The following is a 24074-nucleotide window of genomic DNA, read 5'->3' as shown; positions in this document are numbered from 1 at the left end:
TGAATGTCTGTGAGGAGTGTGGTGTGTTCTCCCTGTGTCTGCGTGGGTTTCCTCCAGGTGACTGTCTGTGAGGAGTGTGGTGTGTTCTCCCTGTGTCTGCGTGGGTTTCCTCCAGGTGACTGTCTGTGAGGAGCGTGGTGTGTTTTCCCTGTGTCTGCGTGGGTTTCCTCCGGGTGACTGTCTGTGAGGAGTGTGGTGTGTTCTCCCTGTGTCTGTGTGGGTTTCCTCCAGGTGAATGTCTGTGAGGAGTGTGGTGTGTTCTCCCTGTGTCTGCGTGGGTTTCCTCCGGGTGAATGTCTGTGAGGAGCGTGGTGTGTTTTCCCTGTGTCTGCGTGGGTTTCCTCCGGGTGAATGTCTGTGAGGAGTGTGGTGTGTTCTCCCTGTGTCTGCGTGGGTTTCCTCCAGGTGACTGTCTGTGAGGAGTGTGGTGTGTTCTCCCTGTGTCTGCGTGGGTTTCCTCCAGGTGACTGTCTGTGAGGAGTGTGGTGTGTTCTCCCTGTGTCTGCGTGGGTTTCCTCCAGGTGACTGTCTGTGAGGAGTGTGGTGTGTTCTCCCTGTGTCTGCGTGGGTTTCCTCCGGGTGAATGTCTGTGAGGAGTGTGGTGTGTTCTCCCTGTGTCTGCGTGGGTTTCCTCCGGGTGAATGTCTGTGAGGAGTGTGGTGTGTTCTCCCTGTGTCTGCGTGGGTTTCCTCCAGGTGACTGTCTGTGAGGAGTGTGGTGTGTTCTCCGTGTCTGCGTGGGTTTCCTCCAGGTGACTGTCTGTGAGGAGCGTGGTGTGTTTTCCCTGTGGCTGCGTGGGTTTCCTCCGGGTGACTGTCTGTGAGGAGTGTGGTGTGTTCTCCCTGTGTCTGTGTGGGTTTCCTCCAGGTGAATGTCTGTGAGGAGTGTGGTGTGTTCTCCCTGTGTCTGCGTGGGTTTCCTCCAGGTGACTGTCTGTGAGGAGTGTGGTGTGTTCTCCCTGTGTCTGCGTGGGTTTCCTCCGGGTGACTGTCTGTGAGGAGTGTGGTGTGTTCTCCCTGTGTCTGCGTGGGTTTCCTCCGGGTGACTGTCTGTGAGGAGCGTGGTGTGTTTTCCCTGTGTCTGCGTGGGTTTCCTCCGGGTGAATGTCTGTGAGGAGTGTGGTGTGTTCTCCCTGTGTCTGCGTGGGTTTTCTCCGGGTGAATGTCTGTGAGGAGTGTGGTGTGTTCTCCCTGTGTCTGCGTGGGTTTCCTCCAGGTGAATGTCTGTGAGGAGTGTGGTGTGTTCTCCCTGTGTCTGCGTGGGTTTCCTCCAGGTGACTGTCTGTGAGGAGTGTGGTGTGTTCTCCCTGTGTCTGCGTGGGTTTCCTCCAGGTGACTGTCTGTGAGGAGCGTGGTGTGTTTTCCCTGTGTCTGCGTGGGTTTCCTCCGGGTGACTGTCTGTGAGGAGTGTGGTGTGTTCTCCCTGTGTCTGTGTGGGTTTCCTCCAGGTGAATGTCTGTGAGGAGTGTGGTGTGTTCTCCCTGTGTCTGTGTGGGTTTCCTCCAGGTGAATGTCTGTGAGGAGTGTGGTGTGTTCTCCCTGTGTCTGTGTGGGTTTCCTCCGGGTGCTTTGGTTTCCTCCCACAGTCCAAAAACACGTTGATAGGTGGACTGGCGACTCAAAAGTGTCCGTAGGTGTGAGTGTGTGAGTGAATGTGTGTGTGTCTGTGTTGCCCTGTGAAGGACTGGCGCCCCTTCAGGGTGTATTCCCACTTGCGCCCAATGATTCCAGGTAGGCTCTGGACCCACCGCGACCCTGAACTGGATAAGGGTTACAGATAATGAATGAATGAATGAATGACCATCCTCCCTTTATCAGATAGAATAGTAATTCAGCCTTTAATACTGACACCCGCTAATGACCCCTCTGACTGAGGGACCTCTGCTGTGTCCAGAAGTGGTCCAGGATGAAACTCTGTTCAAATTTCATGCTAGTAGTATATATCCTACACCTTCTGTCAAACACCTCTGTGAATGATTTATGACCCCTTGATTTATGACCCCTGATTTATGACCCAGGTGACAGGTCAGTACAGGATGTCCTTATATGGGCTTCCCCTCACACCTACACCCCACCCCTGACACCCTCACCCCCCAACATATTGGGGGTGTGTTGTGTTTGCATGTGTTATTTAAAATGACCCTGTGGATTTCTATGGCTAAACGCTTTTTAAAATGTCTACAGTGTGTGTAAATCAGTCTCTTTTAAGAGAATCTGCAGTTACACCAACTATTAGTTCTGAAACCAACGTTGCTTTTGCGCCAAGGAAGAAACGGCGTGGTAAAGCATTTGGTAGCAGCCCTCGCGAATATTTTAGGGATGTTAAAATTAACCTGTTTGATTCTCGGGCTTATGACTGACAGGTCAGTACAGGATGCCCTTATACGGGTTTCCCCTCACACCCACACCACACCCCTGACACACCCACAGCCCCCCATGTATATATAGTTAGCTTGAATCCTGTGTTTGTGAGAAAGCCTATACCGACACTATTTGGAAGTCGCAATGGAGTCCTACATTTTCGGTAAGTGTTTAAACTACAGATTTCTACCTAATTTTTTGTCAGAATTTCGGTGATATAATATTTTCTTACCCACTTAACAGGGTTTATCTTGTCTAGGTACATCTGAGTTAGAAACCATCCGTGCCATTAGGAGCATTGAAGGTTTATCACAACTTTGTGAAGGTATGACTCTGCTCTTTATTATTTTATGTGTCTTTTTTGATTTTAGTTGTTATTCATGAGATTATTTTTTCATTTCTTCAGAAACTGTGGATGCTACGGGGTATTTAAATCCTCTTGGTAGGTTGTCTGATACATCTTATAACTCATGGTGTTATATTTTGATTGTGTGTCGCAATAGTGTGTAATTTATATGTTCTCTGTAGTAGGGTTGACACGTTTGGTTGAAGAAACAAATCTCTTAACACCGCCAGGGTTTGAAGTTGTTCCCGGCACCTCTGCCGTTGTTGAACCATTGGATGCTACGTACGCCAACAACGACCAAGCGCCGCAAACATTTACGCCGTGTTTAACAAGCAGTCCTACCCGATCCAATCAAAGCGTCCCAAGGGACATCAGGGTGCCTGTTCCACAAGGAAAACGTGGTAGTTTTGGATCTGGTGGTGCTCAAACATCGCGCTCAAGTAGTGGTAAACGTCTTAGATTGGACGATATCCACAAAACAAACGGTAATAAAAACACAATTAAATATTATTTGTATTATTTATAACATGAGGTTTGTGTGTTAACGAGTGTTTCATTATTTGATCTGTTCATAGATTTGGACATTTTCGATCTGTCGGTGTATGAGGACTGTGTTGATCCTGGTCTGTGCGCCGCTGGATGGTCTGATGAGTTATTTAAAACATGGAATGATAACAGCTTTACAGTAAAGGAGGACAACGGTGCTGCTGTTGTGCCGAATGATGTGTTAAATGATGCTCTGATCGAACCTGGGGACTCTGTTACGGATGAAATAAAATCCAATCAAGATCACGAACAACAACAACAACAACAACAACAACAACAACAAAACCAGGTGGGGGGTTGTAATTGTGCTAACAACCCTGTTGAGCTAATAACGTTGATGAGACAGATGTCACAGGAGATCGCTAAAATCTCTATTGAACAGCGTAGGCAGGCTGCTTTAAACCGCAGGCGTGACAATATTATTCAGAAACAGGTTGAACGTATTGAAGCCTTGTGTAAAGAACAAACAGCTAATGCCAATTTAGTTAAGGATATTCATGGTTTGTGTAAGAAACAGGTTGCGCACAGTGAAACAGCGTTAGAATTGTTGTATAAATTAAACAGACTTTTGCAGTTAAAAAAATCAACACGGATCCCTGTTGCAGGGCCGTCTTGTAGATAATAATAGTTAATATTATAATTGTTATTATTATTATTATTGTGTTAATAATATACTGTGGTTTTTTTTTTTTTTTTTTTCAAGTATGTGTTAAATAAATCAAATCATTAACGTACATTCAAAAGTAATAGCATTATTTTAAACCATTGACATTTAAAAACCAACAATTTGTGTATCGAAAACCAAATAGGTCTAAACAGTCATGGCATCTACAGATTTTGCGCGTGATGACCCAATATATGAAGCGTGGAAACAGTTGTCTCCGAGTGAAAAAATGCTTTGTCTTATGGACGAATATGATATGGGTATTGAATCGCTTAGCAACCAACAAGACGTAGACATACAAGACAGCGATAACAGTAACGCACATGGCTTATCACAAATTACACTGGACGAATGGTTGACAAACACTAGTCAAACATCACATACACAACCGGTTAAGCGTTGTAGATATGATAGTAGTGGCGAACAATCAACAGATTTTGCATGTGATGACGCAACATATGATGCTTGGGGGCGGTTGTCTCCATGTGAAAAACTACACTGTCTTATCGAAGAATGCGACATGGCTATAGCAGACCTAGAAAATGATATTCAAAATAATACACAACACATAAACAATGAACAAACAGGTAGTGCTGTGACAACACCTAGACATTCAGCATTTGACCCAACAGCTCCTAACTTTGGTTTATCTGACGGTAATATAGCAGAATTGGTGAGAAATGGTGGTGTTGTAGACGATTATACCATAGTGTCTAGGAATCGGTTTAACAGCGTTGTGCTTCACCGGATGCTGAATTTACATGATGCGCCATCCACAGACATAGCTTCATACACGTCCTATATACACGATGTGTTGTCAGAAATTGTGTCATTCTCCAGGGTCTTGGCTGGTGATGGCGGTGTTGTCGACATCACCCTAAGAGGTAGTAGTTTAACATCTGATGTAAACACGGTGTTGTCTTCAAGGGATGGTTACAGTGTAGACAGATTTTCAGACGCTATTGAAAGGGTTATGCAGAGCAACAACAGTATTAAAACGGATGAGAGTTTGGCGCTGACTGTCTCGATAGTCGTGGGTAAAAATGGTGGTGTTCGTCGTAAGGTGCGTGACCTAGCACACGATCAGGTGATCAAAAGGAACAGACTGAATCTTTTCTGCCCAACAAACATCTCAAACAATCTGTGTTTTGCAATCTGCATTGCTCTTTTTCTGAATCCGCATGTACCACATAACACGTTAGAACCTATAGCCGAACAGATACAGATAAACATTGGCTACACACGTGACCATAGAGTAGGTTTTAATGATATTGGTCGTTTTGAATATAAGTATGGTATTAAAATAGTTGTGTTCCACAAGAGTCGTTCGGGTAAATTAGAAAAGTACCAAACCAAAGACAAACCACATACCAAGACTGCGTTTCTGTACCTCCATGACGGTCATTATTATTTGGTAAAAAATTTGAAAGCGTTCATGGGGGTGCCGCATGTTTGCACGTTTTGTTATACGGGCTACACTAACGCCAGAGATCATAGCTGTAAATATAGTTGCGATGTGTGTCAAGATGCGATGTGTCACAAACACCCCAGGCGTGTGAAATATTGTGATGACTGTTCGCGTTACTGCAAGTCTGTCTATTGCTATGAGCAGCATAAGAAACAAAAACAACAGTCTATTACAGGGGTGATAGCATCCTCATGCAATCTAACTAAGTATTGCAAAAAATGTGGCCATCGTTATCACGTAAGTTTAATAAAACCAAAACCCCACAAGTGTATGTCGGGTCGTTGTGTTCATTGTGGTGAAGATTTAATATCGGACACCACACATGAATGTTACATACAGCCGATCAAAATAAAAGAACCCAGTAATTCCTACATCTTTTTCGACTTTGAGACACGCTTTGAAAATGGAAAGCATGAAGCTAATTTTGTCTGCGCTATTACATATGATGGTACAGAATTCACTGCAGAAGGGTCTGACTGCATAGAAAGGCTTATGAGAAAGTTTAGACAGCTCAAATATCAAGGGTACACATGGTTAGCACACAATGCGGCCGGTTTTGACAATTTTCTATTATTGGAATATTTTTCTAGTGTGGGTGTCGCTGTCAAAATCACCATGATGGGGTGTAGACTGATCTCCATGTATGATGAAACATACAAACAACGTTACATAGACTCATATTCATTCATTCCAATGCGTTTGGCTAAAACAACATCAGCCTTAAATCTAACATGCTCCGAGAAAGGACATTTCCCACACAAATTCAATTTAAAACAAAATGAGAACTATGTGGGGCCATACCCTGAAAAGGGTTTTTATGGTTATGACACTATGAACGACAAAGACAAAAAAGAGTTTGACGAATGGTACGACACAGTCTCAAACGGTGTTTTTGACTTCCAAAAGGAGTTGTATGTTTACGGCAGGAACGACGTTGTTTTACTGCGCGAAGCATGTATCAAGTATCGCGAAGAATTCATTCAGTGCACAAAGCTAGACCCGTTTAATTATACGACATTAGCATCATGTTGTATGGCAGTATACAAAACACATTTTCTACCAAAAGACACGCTGGCGCTGACACACAACAACGCATACATTAACCAGCACAAGACATTCTCTAACGTCTCTATTGAATGGCTTGAGTATGTTAAGCATGTAAGAGATGTTGATGTGCACCACGCTTTAACTCACGGGGAAATGAAGTTTGGCGCATATTATGTGGATGGTTATTATGAAAAAGATGGTGTGCGAAAAGCTTTAGAATTTAATGGTTGCATGCATCATGGTCATGAATGTCGTTACAACCCGAACCAGTGCCATCCTATGTCAAAGGTCTTGTATGGTGATTTGCGAATGCGGTTTGATACCAAGGTGGAGACGCTTGTTCGTGCATATGGTCTAGAAGTTGAAGTGATGTGGGAATGTCAGTGGGCATCTGCTAAGAGGGATGATTTGGATGTTGCCACGTTCATTTCTAATTACACAGCTCCTGAAAGGCTCAAACCAAGAGACGCACTTTTTGGTGGTCGAACAAATGCGTATAATTTGTATTACAAAGCAAAGGAGGGTGAGAAGATTAGATATTTGGACTTCACTAGCTTGTACCCATTCTGCCAGGCCCGGAAGAAATACCCGGTAGGGCACCCCCAAATATTTTTCAAAGACTTTCAACCTCTTGAGGATTACTATGGTCTAGTCAAGGCAACAGTATATCCGCCAAGAAAACTCCTCCACCCTGTTTTACCATATCGTTGTAATGGAAAGTTAATGTTCCCGCTGTGCCGCACATGTGCCGGGCACGAAAACCAGTTGCGTTCGTGTATGCATAGTGATGAAGAGAGATCTATAACGGGGTCATGGGTCAGTATTGAACTAGTGAAGGCTGTTGAGAAAGGGTATGTAGTTGCAAAAATCCACGAAGTTTGGCATTTCCCAGACAGTTCAGAGACGTTGTTCTGCGAGTATGTAAAGACGTTTTTACAGTACAAGCAGGAGGCCAGTGGTTATCCAGCACATGCTGTCACAGAGGAAGAGAGGGCCGAATACATCAGGGATTATTTTGAAAAGGAAAATATCCAACTGAATCCTGACAAGATATGCCTTAACCAGGCGCGTCGTTCTATTAACAAATTGTTGTTAAACAGTTTGTGGGGGCGTTTTTCAATGAGGGAAAACCTGCCCGTGTCTGAAGTGTTAACGGACCCTGAACAGTTTTCACAACACATCTTTGGTGACGGCTATGAGGTTAAACACTTTTCATTTGTGTCCGACACCGCAGCATTGATTCAGTGGTGCTATTCGGCTGGAGACAGCTGTCCAACACGCGATATTAATGTATTCCTCGGCGCATTTACAACAGCTCACGCTCGTTTAGAATTGTATAATCTAATGGATAAATTGGGAGACAGGTTGTTGTATAGCGACACTGACAGTGTTATTTTTGTTTCTCGTGAAGGTGATTGGGAACCCCCTCTGGGGCCTTATTTAGGCGATTTGACAGACGAGATTGGTGGTGGTGATTACATTACAGAGTTCTGCTCGGGAGGTCCTAAGACGTACGGTTATCTTACAGCTGGCGGTAAAACATGCATGAAAGCAAAGGGCATTACGCTAAATTCTGAAAACTCAAAAGTTATTAGACTCGACACACTTATTGACCTTGTTGATAATTATGTGACAAATCGCGATACTAGCCGACACATACTTGCTCGCGCTGACGGCATTGTGAGAAATAAAAAGAACCTCACGCTGAAAAACAAATCAGTAGTGAAGCGGTTTAAAGTTGTGTACAACAAACGTGTCCTGTTGCCTGATTTTTCAACACTTCCTTATGGGTACTAAAGACGGTCGAGGTGTGATAGATGTTGACGGGTTTGATTTTAGATTACAACACCCATTTTCGTGTGTAATAAGCGGACCATCAAATTCCGGAAAATCTTTTTTTGTAAAACAGTTGATTGAGCGTTCTGATGAGTTGATTTCAAATAAAATAGAAAATATAGTATACATTTATGACTGCTGGCAACCCCTTTATGATGAAATGTTAAAGATAAGAAATATTATTTTTGTTCAAGGGATACCAACGTCGCTATGTGACGACACACTTTTACCGCTTAACAGAAATAATTTGTTAATAATTGATGATGTTATGAAAGATGCCAGCAATAATGCCGAAGTGGAAAAGGTGTTTACACAGTATGTACATCACAGAAATTTAAGTGCCATTTACTTAATGCAAAATTTGTTTTTTCAAGGAAAGTCTAGTAGGACAATTAGTTTGAACACAAACTATCTCATATTATTTAAAAATCCTAGAGACAACAATCAGGTTTGTGTATTAGGTAGACAGATGTACCCCGGCAACACCAAATTTTTCATGGAATGTTTTCAAAACGCTGTTAGCAAGCCCTTCGGTCACCTTTTAATTGATTATAAAGCTAAGACTCCTGAAAATTTTCGTCTCAGAACAGATCTGCTTTCAAACACGCCTGTTGTTTACATTCCGAAAATACGCAGATAGATCAGTATGTCGGACAGACTATATAGAAACCTGCCGCTTCTTAAACTTTTATTTAAAGCCACACCAGCACAGAGACGTGTTATTTTACAAACGGCGTCTAATGAACTTATCTTAACTCTGTGCGAGGTTGCCCTTAATGTTCTTAATGGCACCGTGCCTCTCACATCAACACAATATCGTGAGTTAAAGAAGAAGAAGTCTGAAATTAAATTTATCGCAAATAAAAAGGTTGGTGTTTCACGGAAAAAGAAAATAATTAATCAGAAAGGCGGCTTTCTTTTACCATTGTTAAGCGTTGCTTTACCATTTATAGCAAGCTTGATAGCAGGGAGATAAACTGAAGACATGGAGTACGCTGAAAAATTATTTTTGGTACCTCAGCACCAGTTGGATAAGTTAAAGAGTGATAACAGTCGGGGCGCTGTCAGACAAATTGTAGAAAATGATTTGGACGTGTCGATCAGAGATATTTTGGCCAGGAGGGATCTCGACCCCCACGAGAAGGCCAAACTTTATACATCCGTGTTACAGAGATATTTAACCATCGCTAAACATGGTGATATGGAGACCAATACTTTAACATTGTCATTGCCGCCTGCGGATACTGTTAATAAGGAAATAAATGTTGTCGATCAGACTGGTAACAAACATTCCATAACCGATGATGTTCTTAGAAATGTATCTTCGCGAAGCAGACAGAATGTTCAGTATGTTTTAGATACAATGTCTAAATCAAAAGATGTGTCTTCCTGGAATGAATTAGGAGAATTTGTCTTAAATGGACGTACGATCCCAGGGTCACATATTCTGGACTTGGTGAAAAGCATCACCACCGCACACCGTGTTAGCGATGATCGTAGACCTCGGGGGTGGAGCGAGTTTCTAGAGGCTTTTGCTGTTTTAAACATACCTCTTTCTACCATACCAAATAAGTTTGTCAGACAAAAAATTAATTTGTTAAAAAATAAAAAGTCTGCTGATTATGCTACACCAGTGAAAGACACTTTGCAATCGTCTGTTAAGAGTGTTGAACACCCCAGATTTCTCTCCCCCGTTTTAGACAGAAGTGTTTGGTTAAACTTCTAACTGTTATATATTTTATTTTTATTTTATCTGATGTGTGATTGTTTTGTTTACTTGATTGTTTTGAATATTTTTCACAATGTTTGAAAAACTGTCATTTGTTGTTTTATTATTGTTACATGTATATTTGTAAATAAACGAACCAGAGTTGAAAATCTTTTTGAAAATCAGTGTTTTTATTCGTCAGCTTTACACTACACAGGGTTATACAATAAACATCTCTCCTTTTTGAACATGTTGTATACAAATAAACGACCTGTTCTTACAAACACACGAATACAAATGTTTCACAAAGGTTGAAACCATATTGTCATTTTTAGTTAAATTAAAACCATATTTTGACATCACTTCTTCATAATTACACAGTCTAACCATGTGGTATAGAAAAAACACACAATGTTGACCGCATGTGGTTGATGTAAAATCTTGAACTTGTCTGGTAGAATACCTCAAAGTCGTGCATGTTGTTTTAAGGAAATCACTAATAATTTTAGGGAACTTGTCATAGGTAGGTGCATTTCCAAAACTGTCAAAAAAACACCCGACACGGTCTTCACTTATGTAGATAGCAAGCCAGTGTTCGCCAGGAAGATCAGATGAGTGTGTATTGACAATAGCCGTCACAGGTAATTTCCATATACCATTTGTTGGTAATTGGTCACATGCTAACACACCGAGAAAATGTGTGTTAACAGCCACTTTGTCCATTACAGCAGACAGCTCCAACGTATTCATTAGTAATAATCCACTAAAACTTGTCTTCGGTTAGAGATTTCAATGATGCTGTCAAAAACAGCATACACAACCAAATTTACAGTATGCGGGAGCGGCTGTCTGAAACGGACCTCCAGTCTAATATTACCTGATTTGACCAAAGACACGTGTTGACCGCATTCTTCATCAGGTGTGAGGTTAAACGCATACAGAGTGTAGCCCTGTAGGAAATCCTGCCTATCAATTGGCAATGCCTGGTTTTTCAGATGTCTTCCAGATGCAAGCGCTAACTGGAAGAATTCGCGCACGGCGGAACCAGTGTGGAAATCGGGTTGGTGTGGTTTGGCTGGAAATTGTTGGCCGTCTAAATAGACCGCAAGAAACTCCAAGTTGTAATGTTTAAACGCGAAGGGGTTTTTATTATAGGCGCCTGTGAATGCATCATTATCAACCATGGCTATTATCATAGACTTAGGTAGAGTCCCCAAGAACAAATTTTCTTGGTTAGAAACACGTGTTCCAGCAGGTATGGAAAAATTTTTTAGACACACTCGGTCAATGGGGTATTTAGCCGTTGTTGACAACAATGTCTGGGCATGACCCAACCTTACAGCTGGTGACACAGATACTTTTTTGACAAATAACGATGCAGAGAGAATATTCACTTTGTATGCTAACGCGTCATGCCGCATTAGACAGAAATCATCCTTATTACGTGTCATGCGAATTTTTATATCAACACCGTTAAGCATCAATTTCTCCTGAAAAAATATGTCGCTATGAATCGGGGTCAGCAGTTCTACCACATTACTAGCGTTTGTAAATGCGGCCCTCTTTGCCAAACCGCGATTGTTCCTTGCGGGGTTTGTTTCATCCATATGCCCTGCAGTGTCCAGATAAAAGAGGCCTGCAGAGAAGACAGTTTCCAGGGTGTCCCGACCATAGTTGGCGAGACATTCTATCATGCTACGGTATGGGTAGGTACTTGAACTCTGTGATACCAGCCTGTCTCCTAGGGACACGTCGACCTGTGAAAATATTGTAGCTCCAGGATAGTTTATCAACCCCACAGCGGCTCCGTCATCAATGTCGCTTCCGTCAGGTTTTGTGATTTTAAGACGAAGGTATAATAGTGTGTTATTTAGATCCATATAATCTTCACCATGGCCGGCTATGAAAAACTCCAGTGGGGCAGTGTCGGATATTGCTGACAGCGGCGGAATTTCGACATAAGTGTTTTTCTCAATAGCGGTTTGTGTTAAAGGTACTGTAAACAAGTCCAGTTCTGATTTAATACACTCCTCAGACATGCGATGAAGTAGAGCCATGATCAGAAAATGGTTTTAACAGGTTTCCTACAGGTCGATGTTGTTGTCTGCTTCCCCTTACGCTTTCTTTTTGACACTATGTGTTTTTTCATCTCAAGCTTGGTTTTCTTAGCAGGACGGCCACGCCTCTTACCAGGGGGTCGTTTCACAGATTTTCGAGCCATCACCAACATACCCGACCCATCTTGATTGTGTGCCATCATACGCGTCAGACCGTTACTGACAACATCGCTTACAATGTTTTTAGCAGCTGTTTTTAGATGTGGTTTGGCTATATTAAAACCCTTCTTGAACAACGGTATAGCCATTCTGAATAAATTTCTAAAAATCCCACCAAATCCCGCGCCATACATTGTTGGGCTACCTGTATAGCCGGGCATGTGGCCTCCGGCCTGACTTTGATAGTAAGAAACGTAACGTTCAGGATCCATGGCCAGTCTGTTGAAAGATTCCATTTTCAAAACCTAATTCCTTGTTTTACAGGTCTAAAGTGTAGCTTTACAACCACTTTCCCATAAGAAAAATTTACGTGCTGGTTCTGATCGGTTTTCACTTCTATAGCGATATCGTTTATCTGTGATTTTGTTGTCGACACGTAGTGTGGCTTACTGTATCTAACTGTGACAATATCATGGTTGTTCCCTGATATATGTACACATCTCAACAGAGGTACAAAACTGTCACCAATTAATTGGTAATCAACAATGTCTGTGTAAACAAACATTGAGTAGAAACCACCATAGATGTCGACAGGGTGTGGCGCGTACTCTTTCTGTACGACATCCGGGTCATTTGTTTTAACTACACACTCTAGTATCACACCCGGTTTAAAACCCAAGATGATGGCTAGTTTACCATTAAATATCAAACCGATATCAGATAACGTCTTAATAAATAACCTGTGACTTATTTGGTCATAAACAAGACCTACTGAATGGTCTGCTAGATGGATATTAATCTCAGCAACTAATGCCGGTATATGGTTATAATACCCTGTAGGTAGTGTTATTTGTGTTGTTTTGCCCGATTTTTTATCAATGACGCTAAATGTGGCATCTATCTCACAAAAGGTTGTCCACGTTCGTGGGTATTGAAACTCTATCACCCCTACTTCCCAGTCACCTTTTAGATCGATTGGTTTCGCTAGTTTTGTTCTATAATTAGAAATTTGATTATCGGGGTATACCGACATAGACGAATTGCTCGGCAGTGTGACGCAAAAACCATTGTCCCCCATATTTGTCCTTTGATGTAAATGAACTAGTTCACAAAGTACAACACCTTTTAAGGCCTTTGTATGTCCACAACATCATTTTCAGGAACCCAGCTGTTAAATTTTGACGGCCAACCTAACCATTTCACTAAAACCATTGTTTTTTTACCCTGTTTTTTTTTATCCAAAATTTTTTCAACTTTGAATGCTTTTTCTGTAGACATGCGTATTTTTTGCAACTCTTCTTCATAGAAACGGCCGTGTATAATGTCACCGTCATAATCTTTCAATTTATAAACGGGTGGTTGTCGTCGGATACAGTCTGATATAGTGAAAAACTCCTGTGTATAGTTCTCCTCATACCCCTTTGTAAACGGACCCCTGACTTTAGAAATACGCACAACGTCACCAGTCTTGTACTTAAATATGGTTTTCTTGTCTAATTTGTTTCTCACACCATACAGCGTTTTAAACACGCTAGATTCGTTTTCTTTCGTCACATCAGCTGGCTTGGTTTTGATACTACGGTGGTAACTATTATTGTAACCGCTCATAATATCTTGTAAAACATCAATGTACCTTTTGGAGTTTACAGCTGTTAGATAACGCCACATACGACTTTTTAGCGTTCTATTAAACCGCTCTATGACACTGGCTTTTAGCTCACTACCTGTAGCAAAATGTGTGATTTTGTTTTTTGATACTAAATTTTGAAAATGTTTGTTGAAAAACTCTTTACCCCTGTCAGTCTGTAACTTTTGAGGAACTCTGCCTTCTTCTAATATGTTCGCAAATGCCTTTGAGACTTCTATACCAGACTTATTTTTTAACAGTCGAGCCCACGCATATTTGCTGAACACGTCAATACATGTCAACATATATTTATATCCGTCATTTTCCCTAGAATACGCACTCATATCAACAAGATCAGCTTGGAATTGAGCGTCAATGCCATATACTATAACCCGGTTTCTTTTGTAATTATGTCGTATGGGTTTGTGGAGTGTGTATGCATCCTCTCCAGATAACCAGTCTGAAACCTGTTGATCAGACAGACACAATCCTGTATTCTCTAAAACACCCCGTTTCAAACGATTTTTACCGCCTAATGAACCAGAATTAGACGGCGTGTAATATACCGTTCTCATAAGATTTGATGTGTCGATAGATGACATTGTTGAAAATAATGACCCCAGATTTGTTTGTTTGACTGTTTTATTCACAATGCATCGATGAAATCTAAAAAGTTTGCACACACATCTACATTTTTCTCAACTAGATATTCAACAAATGTTTCAATCACTTTACGAACATCAATTGGTTTCTTTGTTGAAAGTTTTATCACACAAATGTCTATTATATATGTACATAGACAAAGCACATAACCAATTTTTACCACATTTTCACTCTTAGGCATGAGAGACAGTAATTTACTAATAGTCACAAGGGTTGTTTCATCAGAATCTATACATAACTGTGTCAAATGACACCAATCATGCGATGTTGATTTAACAATATTCATTTGGTTCTTGAAATTTTGTAAACGTTTAACATTGACATCATACACACTATTAACGAGTGTAAAATCATCCACACTATCGTCAATACATTTATACAACAAACGTGTCAATTCGCAGTTCACACGGTGTTTCAGCACACGCTTTGACAGACTTTGGTGTCCGCAAACTATCCCCATTTTCACTTAAACAGCTCTGCAAGTCTTTGAATCACCTTCCCAACAGTCAACGGCATCGCTGACAAACCGTTCAGAGGTTTGATCAATCAGGCTTTCTCTTAGTTCCTGCAGCTTTTCCACAATGTACGGCTCGCATTGTAATTCACAGACGACTGTTTCAACACATCCTTGAATTTTTAGAAGGGGTAGTTCTATTCCAAAACACTTTAGAAGCCCAGCTATGGCCTGTTTTAAGGCAGGCGTGAACAATGTCCTTGTTATATCTTTATAGTATTTTTCAAAAAAGAAGATATCAGGTTCAAACAGACACGAATGTCGAAGTTGACTAGGGTGATCCACTTCACAACCAAGACATGTTTCCTTCAGCTTGTTGTTTATGATGTGTTGTAGGATTACAACGACAGTGGACTTTATCAGTTTTAGCGCCGTAGAGCTTACTTGCCCGTCCACCACATCAATCGGAGCAGATATAGCGTTGTCTTCAGGAGCTTCAGCGATTGTCAGTTGTCTAGCCATCAACGTTGCCAAATCATCCACCGGGTCTTGTCGAAAAACATGCGGGTTCGCAATGTCCACACAACTGAGATCATCACCATATTGACCCAACAAACTGTTGTCTGATACCGCTTTGGCAACCGCCGTCGATTCACCATAGCTGTAGTTTACAAGCCCATGACCCGTGTCAATCGGCGTATATTCAATGTCTGACAGTCGATAATTTCCACACCACATAGGTCCACGGGTGTCGGGATAGTCTGCTGGAAGAATGTCCTCAAACATGATGGCTTGCGTGTTGTTCGTTTCTTGACTTCGTGTGGTTTCAGTGTCGGCTTATGTTTCTTTTAACAGACATCACTGGAAGGCGTTGATCCACTTTTGACCATCCCACAAACGTCATAAGCCCGAGAATCAAACAGGTTAATTTTAACATCCCTAAAATATTCGCGAGGGCTGCTACCAAATGCTTTACCACGCCGTTTCTTCCTTGGCGCAAAAGCAACGTTGGTTTCAGAACTAATAGTTGGTGTAACTGCAGATTCTCTTAAAAGAGACTGATTTACACACACTGTAGACATTTTAAAAAGCGTTTAGCCATAGAAATCCACAGGGTCATTTTAAATAACACATGCAAACACAACACACCCCCAATATGTTGGGGGGTGAGGGTGTCAGGGGTGGGGTGTAGGTGTGAGGGGAAGCCCATATAAGGACATCCTGTACTGACCTGTCACCTGGGTCATAAATCAGGGGTCATAAATCAAGGGGTCATAAATCATTCACAGAGGTGTTTGACAGAAGGTGTAGGATATATACTACTCATGCTGAAGGAACGAACAGAAACAGTAAAATACATCAGCCACAAGTTTGGATTGATGAAGTGATCGACGCTGATTGTCTTCTTACTTTAGACAAATAAAAGACGCAATAAACAAAGGACCAAGACGCGGGGAGGCCTGGGGTCAGTGTTGCATATAAATATAATTTATTTCTTGTTTAAAAATTCTTTCTTACATTTTGTACAGAAACTTCACAGAGGAGATGCAAGCTTTTTGCAAATTACATCATGAACGTGCCATAAAAGAATAGGGAACATCCTCACTATAAATATAATATTCATAGCTATGGGAAAACCATGGAATGCAACAGCGAGCGCTTCTCTTTTCTTGTCGGTTCGTTTGTAATGCAATGTACAGTTGGTTTATAAAGGATGCAGGAGTTGCATAGACAGCTTTAGAAATTTTGGACACACTTGTACAAGAGGGAAACCAAAGTGGCCATGTGAATGGAGACGGCGCTTTTAAACCTCGGGACGCACTCGGGTCGGACGCCTGCTTTGGGACGGCATGCATCCTTCTCTTTTCTGGGGAAGGGGGCTCATTAATTAATGTACAGCACTCCGCCCGTCGACTCTGCTTTAGACTGATGTCTCTGCACGGGCGTCCCTTCGTCCTGCGTCCCGATGCCTTCGAGAAAAACAACAACAAAAAACACGTCTCCTCCACACCTTTAATATGGCTCTCTTTTAAAGATCACAAAGAGGCACAGGTCCCAGAGTCGGCGTTGCTCGGAGAACTGGGCACAGCAGTGAAGACAGGCGTCCAGAGAGGCCACTGGTCAATTACATTTTTGTCGACTTACCTTGTGCTCTCAAGATAACACACGTTTTAGTTTTTTCTCATGATCTCACGATAACAAAAGTCTCTAGTTCTGCTACAATAAACATGTTCAAATCCGATAGCCGCTCCTCTTTAGTGGTAGGACGTCTAGCCCAAAGATGCTGGAGCGTTTATGTATCTCATGAGCTCCTGAGATCACAAGAATAAACAATAACTTGACATTGTGAAAACAAAAGCCGTGATCTTGAGAGCACAAAAAAGTAAGTTGTCATCTGAAAATAACAACATGATAAACCCATAATCCACTCAGAACCTCCCTGGGCTTCCGTACCAGTGTCTGCACGTGCTGCTGTCCGTTTAAGACCGAGCAAGAGCGGCCGCATGGGTCCCCTGGACCGGGGCCGGACCCTGTGGGATGAAATGGTGAGATTCTCCGTCCGCTGCATGATTTCCTGAAGTTGTCGCCGGCCACAGAAACGTCCACGAAGATGACGGCGGAACGACGGTGAGAGCCGGAAAAATACACAACATGTCCCCAAACTGGTGCTTTTACAAAAAACTCCCACAGCACGACCTCGCTAAAAAATATTTGGTTCCTATGTGTTTTTTCTTTTTTTTTTTCCTCTAAACTTTTGCGATTAAATACAGATCACAAGGCAAACCCCAACGCAATGAAGAAGAAAAAAACAATAAGAAACAGAAAGTAAAACAAGAACAATAACACTGTTAGAGCTTTACAGTTCACAACGTCCTTGAAGGCTTATTTACACGCTGCATATTTGTGGAAAAGGTGTAGTCGGAGCGAAAGGCCACCAGGTGGCACTGTAAAAAAAAGTTAGACAGGGTGTGGGGTGGGGAGAGTAAGAAATAAAAAGAGGTGGGTAGAGGTGGATAGATACAAAACAGGGATGAGGATAATACGTGATAAATGAGTATAAATAATGGTGTTATTAAATATTCCGTCATAAAAGATACTTTATCAACATCAGACCCTTTTGGGGGAAGAAGGGGGGGGGGGGGCCGTCTAAAGGACGGACATGGGTTGATGGCACACGTGAGTTTTGGACGTGATGTGGGCGTTTTTGATTCGACTCCTCACTCTCTGATTATCCTCACGTCCGAGATAAAAGTGGAGTCGTGTCCAGTATCTGGACGGCAGAAGTCACGCGTTTCCTAAGAAACTGATTTTGAAGAATACAAAAAAAAAAAGGAAAAAGGAAACAAAAAATAAAGACTGTTCCAGGAGTCGTGCAGAACAAATATATAGAGTCTGATATTTTACTCCTTCCTGTAGAATGTACACGGCAGAAGATCAGATCATCTTAAATCTAGTCAATATATCTCAATGTATCTCACGATATCTCAATGTATCTCACGATATCTCAATTTATCTCACCATATCTCAATTTATCTCACGATATCTCAATTTATCTCACTATATCTCAATTTATCTCACTATATCTCAATATATCTCAATTTATCTCATATTTCTCCTTAAGAGCGACGAGGTTTACACTAATTTTTTTTTTAGACCGATCCTCAGCCAAACCCATGACAACAAACACGACTCAATAACAAGTTAATGTCAGATCATTCTGGTTCTAAATAAACATGGCCTCAGTTTTCATTTTTAGAAACATACTGTGAATTAAACTGCAGTCGCAATATTGAGCCCAAACAATCACAATGAGATATTTTCCCGACGGTTCAGCGCTGCTCCACTGGGGAAACTGGATCCAATTTCACAACATTGCACCGAAACTATGAAAAACGTTCTGTGAAACTTCTCACCGCAGACAACACAACATTCCTCACTGAAAATATGGGGCAATCTGGCAACCTGTCACTGCCCTAACCCCCGTATGGAGGCCACACTCTACGCACTGTATTTATTACTGATTTTTAATAATCATAGTAATGTTTGCTACAGTTCTCTAAGGTGTCTTCTAGGCTTTGGCAACATTGTCGCGCCAATGAATCTAATCTGAATCAGGATCTGGATCTGAATCTGAAATGAACTGTTGTAAGACGATGACACTGTTCTCTTTCTTTCTCTGGAGTTGTTTGGAGCGATCAGATCCAGTGAAAGGGTTAAGAGTGTCAGCTCTCGGCTGATGCTCGTCTTTCGGAGGCACGCTTCCTCTCTAACGTCAGTTAAACCTGGTAAACGTTTCTTACCGCTGAGAGACTAATGATCTACATTGACTACATTTAAGATGCGTTCCCTTAAATCGACGCCGTGACTTCTGCAGTGCGGCCGTTCCCTTTGATTCCTTTAACTCGTTGATATGGGAAAGTAGCCTCTTGTCCGGTCACTTGTTGTGGTGGCTGTCACTGGTTTTGATGGCTGTGGTGTCTCGGCGAGCGCTGCATTTGGCAGACATTTCCGCCCTGTGATTGGTCCTTGGCGCCTTGAGAGGACGCCCTGCCCTGGTTTCTCGGGGCCGGTCAGGGTCAGTGCTCGGTTGCCACGGGGACAATGCTCTCGTGGCGGCCCATCTCCTCCAGGACGGCGGCCAGTCGGTTAAGGTTCCCGTCTGGAAAGTGCTGCGCCTCCCAGAGGTCCAGAATCACCCCGGTCGGACTGGACTTAGTGGCAAAGTAGTTCAGATACCTGAGAGAGAGAGAGAGAGAGAGAGAGAGAGGATTAACACATAATAAAAGAAAGCGTAAAGGGGTAATACAGTGATATATAGTGGATGTAGTCAGATGGAGCAGGAAATGGGGTAATTAGAGAGGGAGTAAGAAAGGAGACAAGAAAAAGCAAAAGATAAAAGAGAATGAAAAGGAAGTAATGAGGGAAGGTCAAGTTGAGAATGAGAGAAAGAAGGGGAACAGAAGAGAAAAATGAGGGAAAGAGAGAGAGAATGAGAGAAAGATGGTGAAAAGGAGAATGAGAAAAGCAGTAAGAAAAAGGGGGTAATGACAGTGAGAGGAAAACGGTGGAATGAGAGGGCGACGCCAGGAATGAATTAAATCAGAGTGGAGATTATAGAGAGAAAGAGATAGAGAGAGAAAGAATGAGGAACAACGATATAGGAACGACAGACAGAGATGGCAGCGTTCCAGCAGCCGGCGATTTGACACAAATATACCACAATCCATTCAACCGCATCCTCACAATCTATTACAGCGTAATAAACTAGTAATAAAATAAAAATAAGCTATAACACAATAAAAAAACAGTAATAAACTAATAATAACATACCAACAAACCAGAAATGAACTAAAATAACAACATATACACTATTAATAACATAGTAATAAACTATAAATAAGCTAGTCATAAACTAGTGATAAAGATATTACTAGTAAAATGTCACCAATAAACAAGTAATTAACTGTGAATAATAACTAGAATAAGAGGTAGTTATCTGTTAATAAGTTAGTAACAAACTAGTCATAAATGAGTGATAAAGTAAATTATTCTTTATAGTAATATTACTCATAAAAATTAATAAATGAAGAATACACTACTCAAACTGACAGTGATGTATTAGTAATAAAAAGCCGGTTAGGTTTTGGCTGCAGATGAACGAGGACGAGTGATATTTAAAGACACATGAAACACTGTTGTTAGGGGATACTGACACCTACAGGAAGTCTCTCAGCCAATCACATTGCAAGGCTGGTAGATGATAGCAAGCCCCTAGAGCCGGATTAAGCCTAGTCCTAAGGTTTAATGTTGTTGGTCCACGCCTCAGTGCCTCGCTGCTCTAACTGTGGTATCACCACTAGAAGGTTGTAGGAGTTACTGTGTGATTAATGTTAGCTGTAATTAAGTCTGAATTATACATAAAGACCCCCCCACCCCCCAATGCAGGCGCCCACTTCCCCCAAGACCTAAAATCGGCTCCTGGCCTCAGAGGAATCACCGGGGGTGGGACCAGTGTCTCCTGAAGACAGAGCCAAAGCTTAGACCCCTGCACCACTTGGAAGCCCCCCATAAGAATCTTCGAATCTGAGAGTTTGAGTGTGGATTATATGCACTGTATTCCCAGTTATAATGTTTAGCTACAATATCTACCCCAGTAGATCTACCCCAGTATTCACCCCACCCCCCACCCCAAGTCCAAAATAGAGCCACTCTTAATGAAGCCCTTATTCCCATATTATGTTTCATCATCCATTCCTCCATTTTGATAGTGGTGCCATCCATCTTTCCACCACTAGAGGAGAGGGAGAGTGAGAGAGAGAGAGTAAGAGAGAAATAGAGAGAGAGTGAGAGAGAGAGTGTGTGTGTGTGTGTGAGAGAGATAGATAGAGAGAGAGAGAGAGAGAGGAAGAGAGTGTGTGAGAGAGTGAGAGAGAGAGTGTGTGTGTGTGTGAGAGAGAGATAGAGAGAGAGAGAGAGAGAGAGAGAGGAAGAGAGTGTGTGAGAGAGAGAGAGATAGAAAGAGAGAGAGAGAGAGAGAGAGAGAGAGAGAGAGAGAGTGAGAGAGAAAGAAAGCGGGAGAGAGAGATAGAGAGGGAGTGAGAGAGAGAGTGTGAGAGAGTGAGAAAGAGAGAGAGTGTGTGAGAGAGAAAGAGAGCAAGACAGAGAGAGAGAGAGAGGGAGAGATTGTGAGAGAGAGAGTGAGAAAGAGAGCGAGAGAGAGATAGAGAGAGAGTGAGTGAGAGAGAGAGAGAGAGATAGAGAGAGAGTGAGTGAGAGTGAGAGAGAGAGATAGAGAGAGAGTGAGAGAGAGAGAGAGAAAGAGAGCGAGAGAGAGAGATAGAGAGAGAGTGAGTGAGAGAGAGAGTGAGAGAGAGAGAGAGACAGAGTGTTAGAGAGAGAGAGAGAGAGAGACAGAGACAGTGTGTGAGAGAGAGAGAGAGAGAGTGAGTGAGTGAGTGAGAGAGAAAGAGAGAGCAAGAGAGAGACAGAAAGAAGAAGATGGAGGAGCAGGGAGGAAATTGTGGCAGATAGAGGGAGAGATGTGGGGCAAGGCGATAAAGAGAAAGAGAGAGAGAGATAGGGAAAGAGAAAAAGAGAAGAGAGAAGAGAGGGAAAGGGAGGGCATCCAAAGCCTTCTGTAACACCCCCCTTTTTCTCTCTGCCCCCCCCCCCCCCCTTCACTCTCTCCCCCCACCCCTCTCCCGTCTCCCCTCTGCTGGCCCAGGCCCCCCCCTTCACTCTCTCCCCCCACCCCTCTCCCGTCTCCCCTCTGCTGGCCCAGGCTCCTGCTGCTGCAGCAGATAAGGCGTCCCCCCGCTGAGATGTGAACTCAATAACTGAAAACACAGTTTGCACTTCTCACACAAGCTGTCAAACACAGAGGAGCGGAGGCGAATAGAGGGAGCGCATCCGTGCTAGCAGGACCCCGCCGCCGCCGCCGCCGCCGCAGCTTCCAACCTCAGCCCTTTCTTCCTCCGTTCCGCTCTCTCGCTTTCCCTCTCTCTGACCAGCTCTCCTCAAAAAATCAAAGCCTGGCCAAGGCCACTGTCCTGCTTCATATTCAGAGTTGACTCACATTTTTACTATCACCCTTTGCCAAGAGAGAACCCCCAGAGAGTCAGGAGACAGAAAATAGCAGCCTGACATGATAATAGACCACCGACGTTATGATGTCATGCTGTAGTCCGCATCACGCCCATATAAGGAGTTCCAGGTGATGGAATTGACCACAGTGAAAATGAGCAGGGGCTGCCAGGGGCTGGTAGTGGTTAGATCACTTGGAGGCGGAGAGAGTGAGGGGCGGGGGACCCTAGTCCAAATGTACCACACTGGACCACTTCAGTGTATGTGTGAGGTTGCCAGATATATGTCAATGCAGCAGTGTTCATAAATATGGAGCGGGTTTCCTTTACTCAACTGCTAAGAACTTCAGAGGAACGTTGATAGCAACACGTTGTTGTCATGGAGAAATCAGACCTGGAATTCCTACTATGGACTTGTCGCCGCCTACAAAATGGTGACTAGCATTCGACTGAATCCTCCTGAGACTCACCTGTCCAGGTTGAGTTTGTGCGCCAGCATCCTCCAGTCGTTTCCCCGGGTCTGGGGAGCATCCAGGCTGCTGCACAGCTTCTGCCGGATGGACAGAGGGATGCGGAAGGCGTTGGGCCCCACCAAGGTGGTGATGTTGCTAGCTGGGTCCAGCAGCGAGGTGTCGATGCACTGAGAGTCCTGTAGGGGGCGACAGAGAGGCAGGGAGAGGTTTGAGCCAAATCCGGCTTTCAAACTTGATTTTAATAAACACACCACTGATGTTTTTAAAGACCTTCATTTCTGAGTAATTATCATACACACATCGTTCTGCCCCACTGGCTTCTTTTAAAGCTCTGAGGAGACTGAAGTACTTACAGGGCAGAGTCCATCAACCCCCGGCCATTCTGCAGAGCCGGCGTCCAGCGCAGTCTGGTGATTTCCCTTATCAAACACAGACACTAAATCTGGTAATTAACTTCAGAGCTGGATCCGATGTGTTTGAGCAAGGGAATCACCCGACTGGGCTGGTGCATGACCCTCCTGGACTGGAATTGATGACCACTGCCATGGGCTTAAAGAGATAAGGAGTAAGAGGAAGGCTGTGCAGAAATCATGAGAAAAAATGTCAGATGACTGTTTATTTATTAACATCTGGCTCCTGTTTCCTTTATTAGTTTTAACGGACACCACTGATTAGGATGTGACTTTTAACACGAAGGAATCTTCGCAGCAAGTCTGACGCCTGAAACGTTCTGAAATCGTGGGAAGACACTGAAAGTGGGAGATGAAATGGACTACTTGAGTAGCAGCAGCAGCAGAGATGATGAATTTATCATTTTACTATCAGCTCAGCAACCAAACGACGCAGAGTTCACTCCAGTTTACAGAAAGGACAACAACACGGGGAGTTCCTGCACCTCATTCAGGGTCTAAAGCTGTAAACAGAGCTGCACTAAAAGATATTTCCAAGGCTCTGATTCTCTGTGTTGCTCCTCTCATTAAAAAAGTGTTATATTTTCTTTAACTTGTTCATTTGTTGCTTGTTTTATAAGTTCTTTGTCTCGCTACAGATAAGTTAGACTGCCGCCATTTTGAAGCTCATCTG

General features: G+C 42.8%; 2 protein-coding genes across 2 annotated transcripts in view; one reads left to right on the top strand and one right to left on the bottom strand.

Annotated features, from left to right (window-relative positions):
* The first annotated feature begins 1980 nt into the window (after nt 1–1980).
* LOC136674414 (uncharacterized) lies at nt 1981–8115 on the top strand. The gene is made up of 9 exons (XM_066650424.1): nt 1981–2523; nt 2620–2685; nt 2767–2802; nt 2937–3191; nt 3282–3825; nt 4757–5003; nt 6759–6954; nt 7843–7965; nt 8081–8115. The coding sequence occupies exons 1-9, from the start codon at nt 2505–2507 to the stop codon at nt 8113–8115; spliced, it is 1521 nt and encodes a 506-aa protein (XP_066506521.1). The 5' UTR covers nt 1981–2504.
* An 8319-nt stretch (nt 8116–16434) lies between these two features.
* The window catches only part of unc5cb (unc-5 netrin receptor Cb), a 195301-nt gene continuing 187661 nt past the window's right edge, over nt 16435–24074 (bottom strand). Inside the window, exons 16-17 of the mRNA XM_066651109.1 lie at nt 22989–23167; nt 16435–19672 (exon numbers count right to left, since the gene is read on the bottom strand). Coding sequence (XP_066507206.1) covers nt 19513–19672; nt 22989–23167 — 339 coding nt within the window. The 3' untranslated portion in view covers nt 16435–19512. The remainder of the gene's footprint in view (nt 19673–22988; nt 23168–24074) is intronic.

The sequence above is a fragment of the Hoplias malabaricus genome, chromosome 18 (genome assembly GCF_029633855.1).
Source record: "Hoplias malabaricus isolate fHopMal1 chromosome 18, fHopMal1.hap1, whole genome shotgun sequence".
In the NCBI taxonomy this organism is placed as follows: domain Eukaryota; kingdom Metazoa; phylum Chordata; class Actinopteri; order Characiformes; family Erythrinidae; genus Hoplias; species Hoplias malabaricus.
This window is presented reverse-complemented; position numbering and strand designations above follow the sequence as displayed.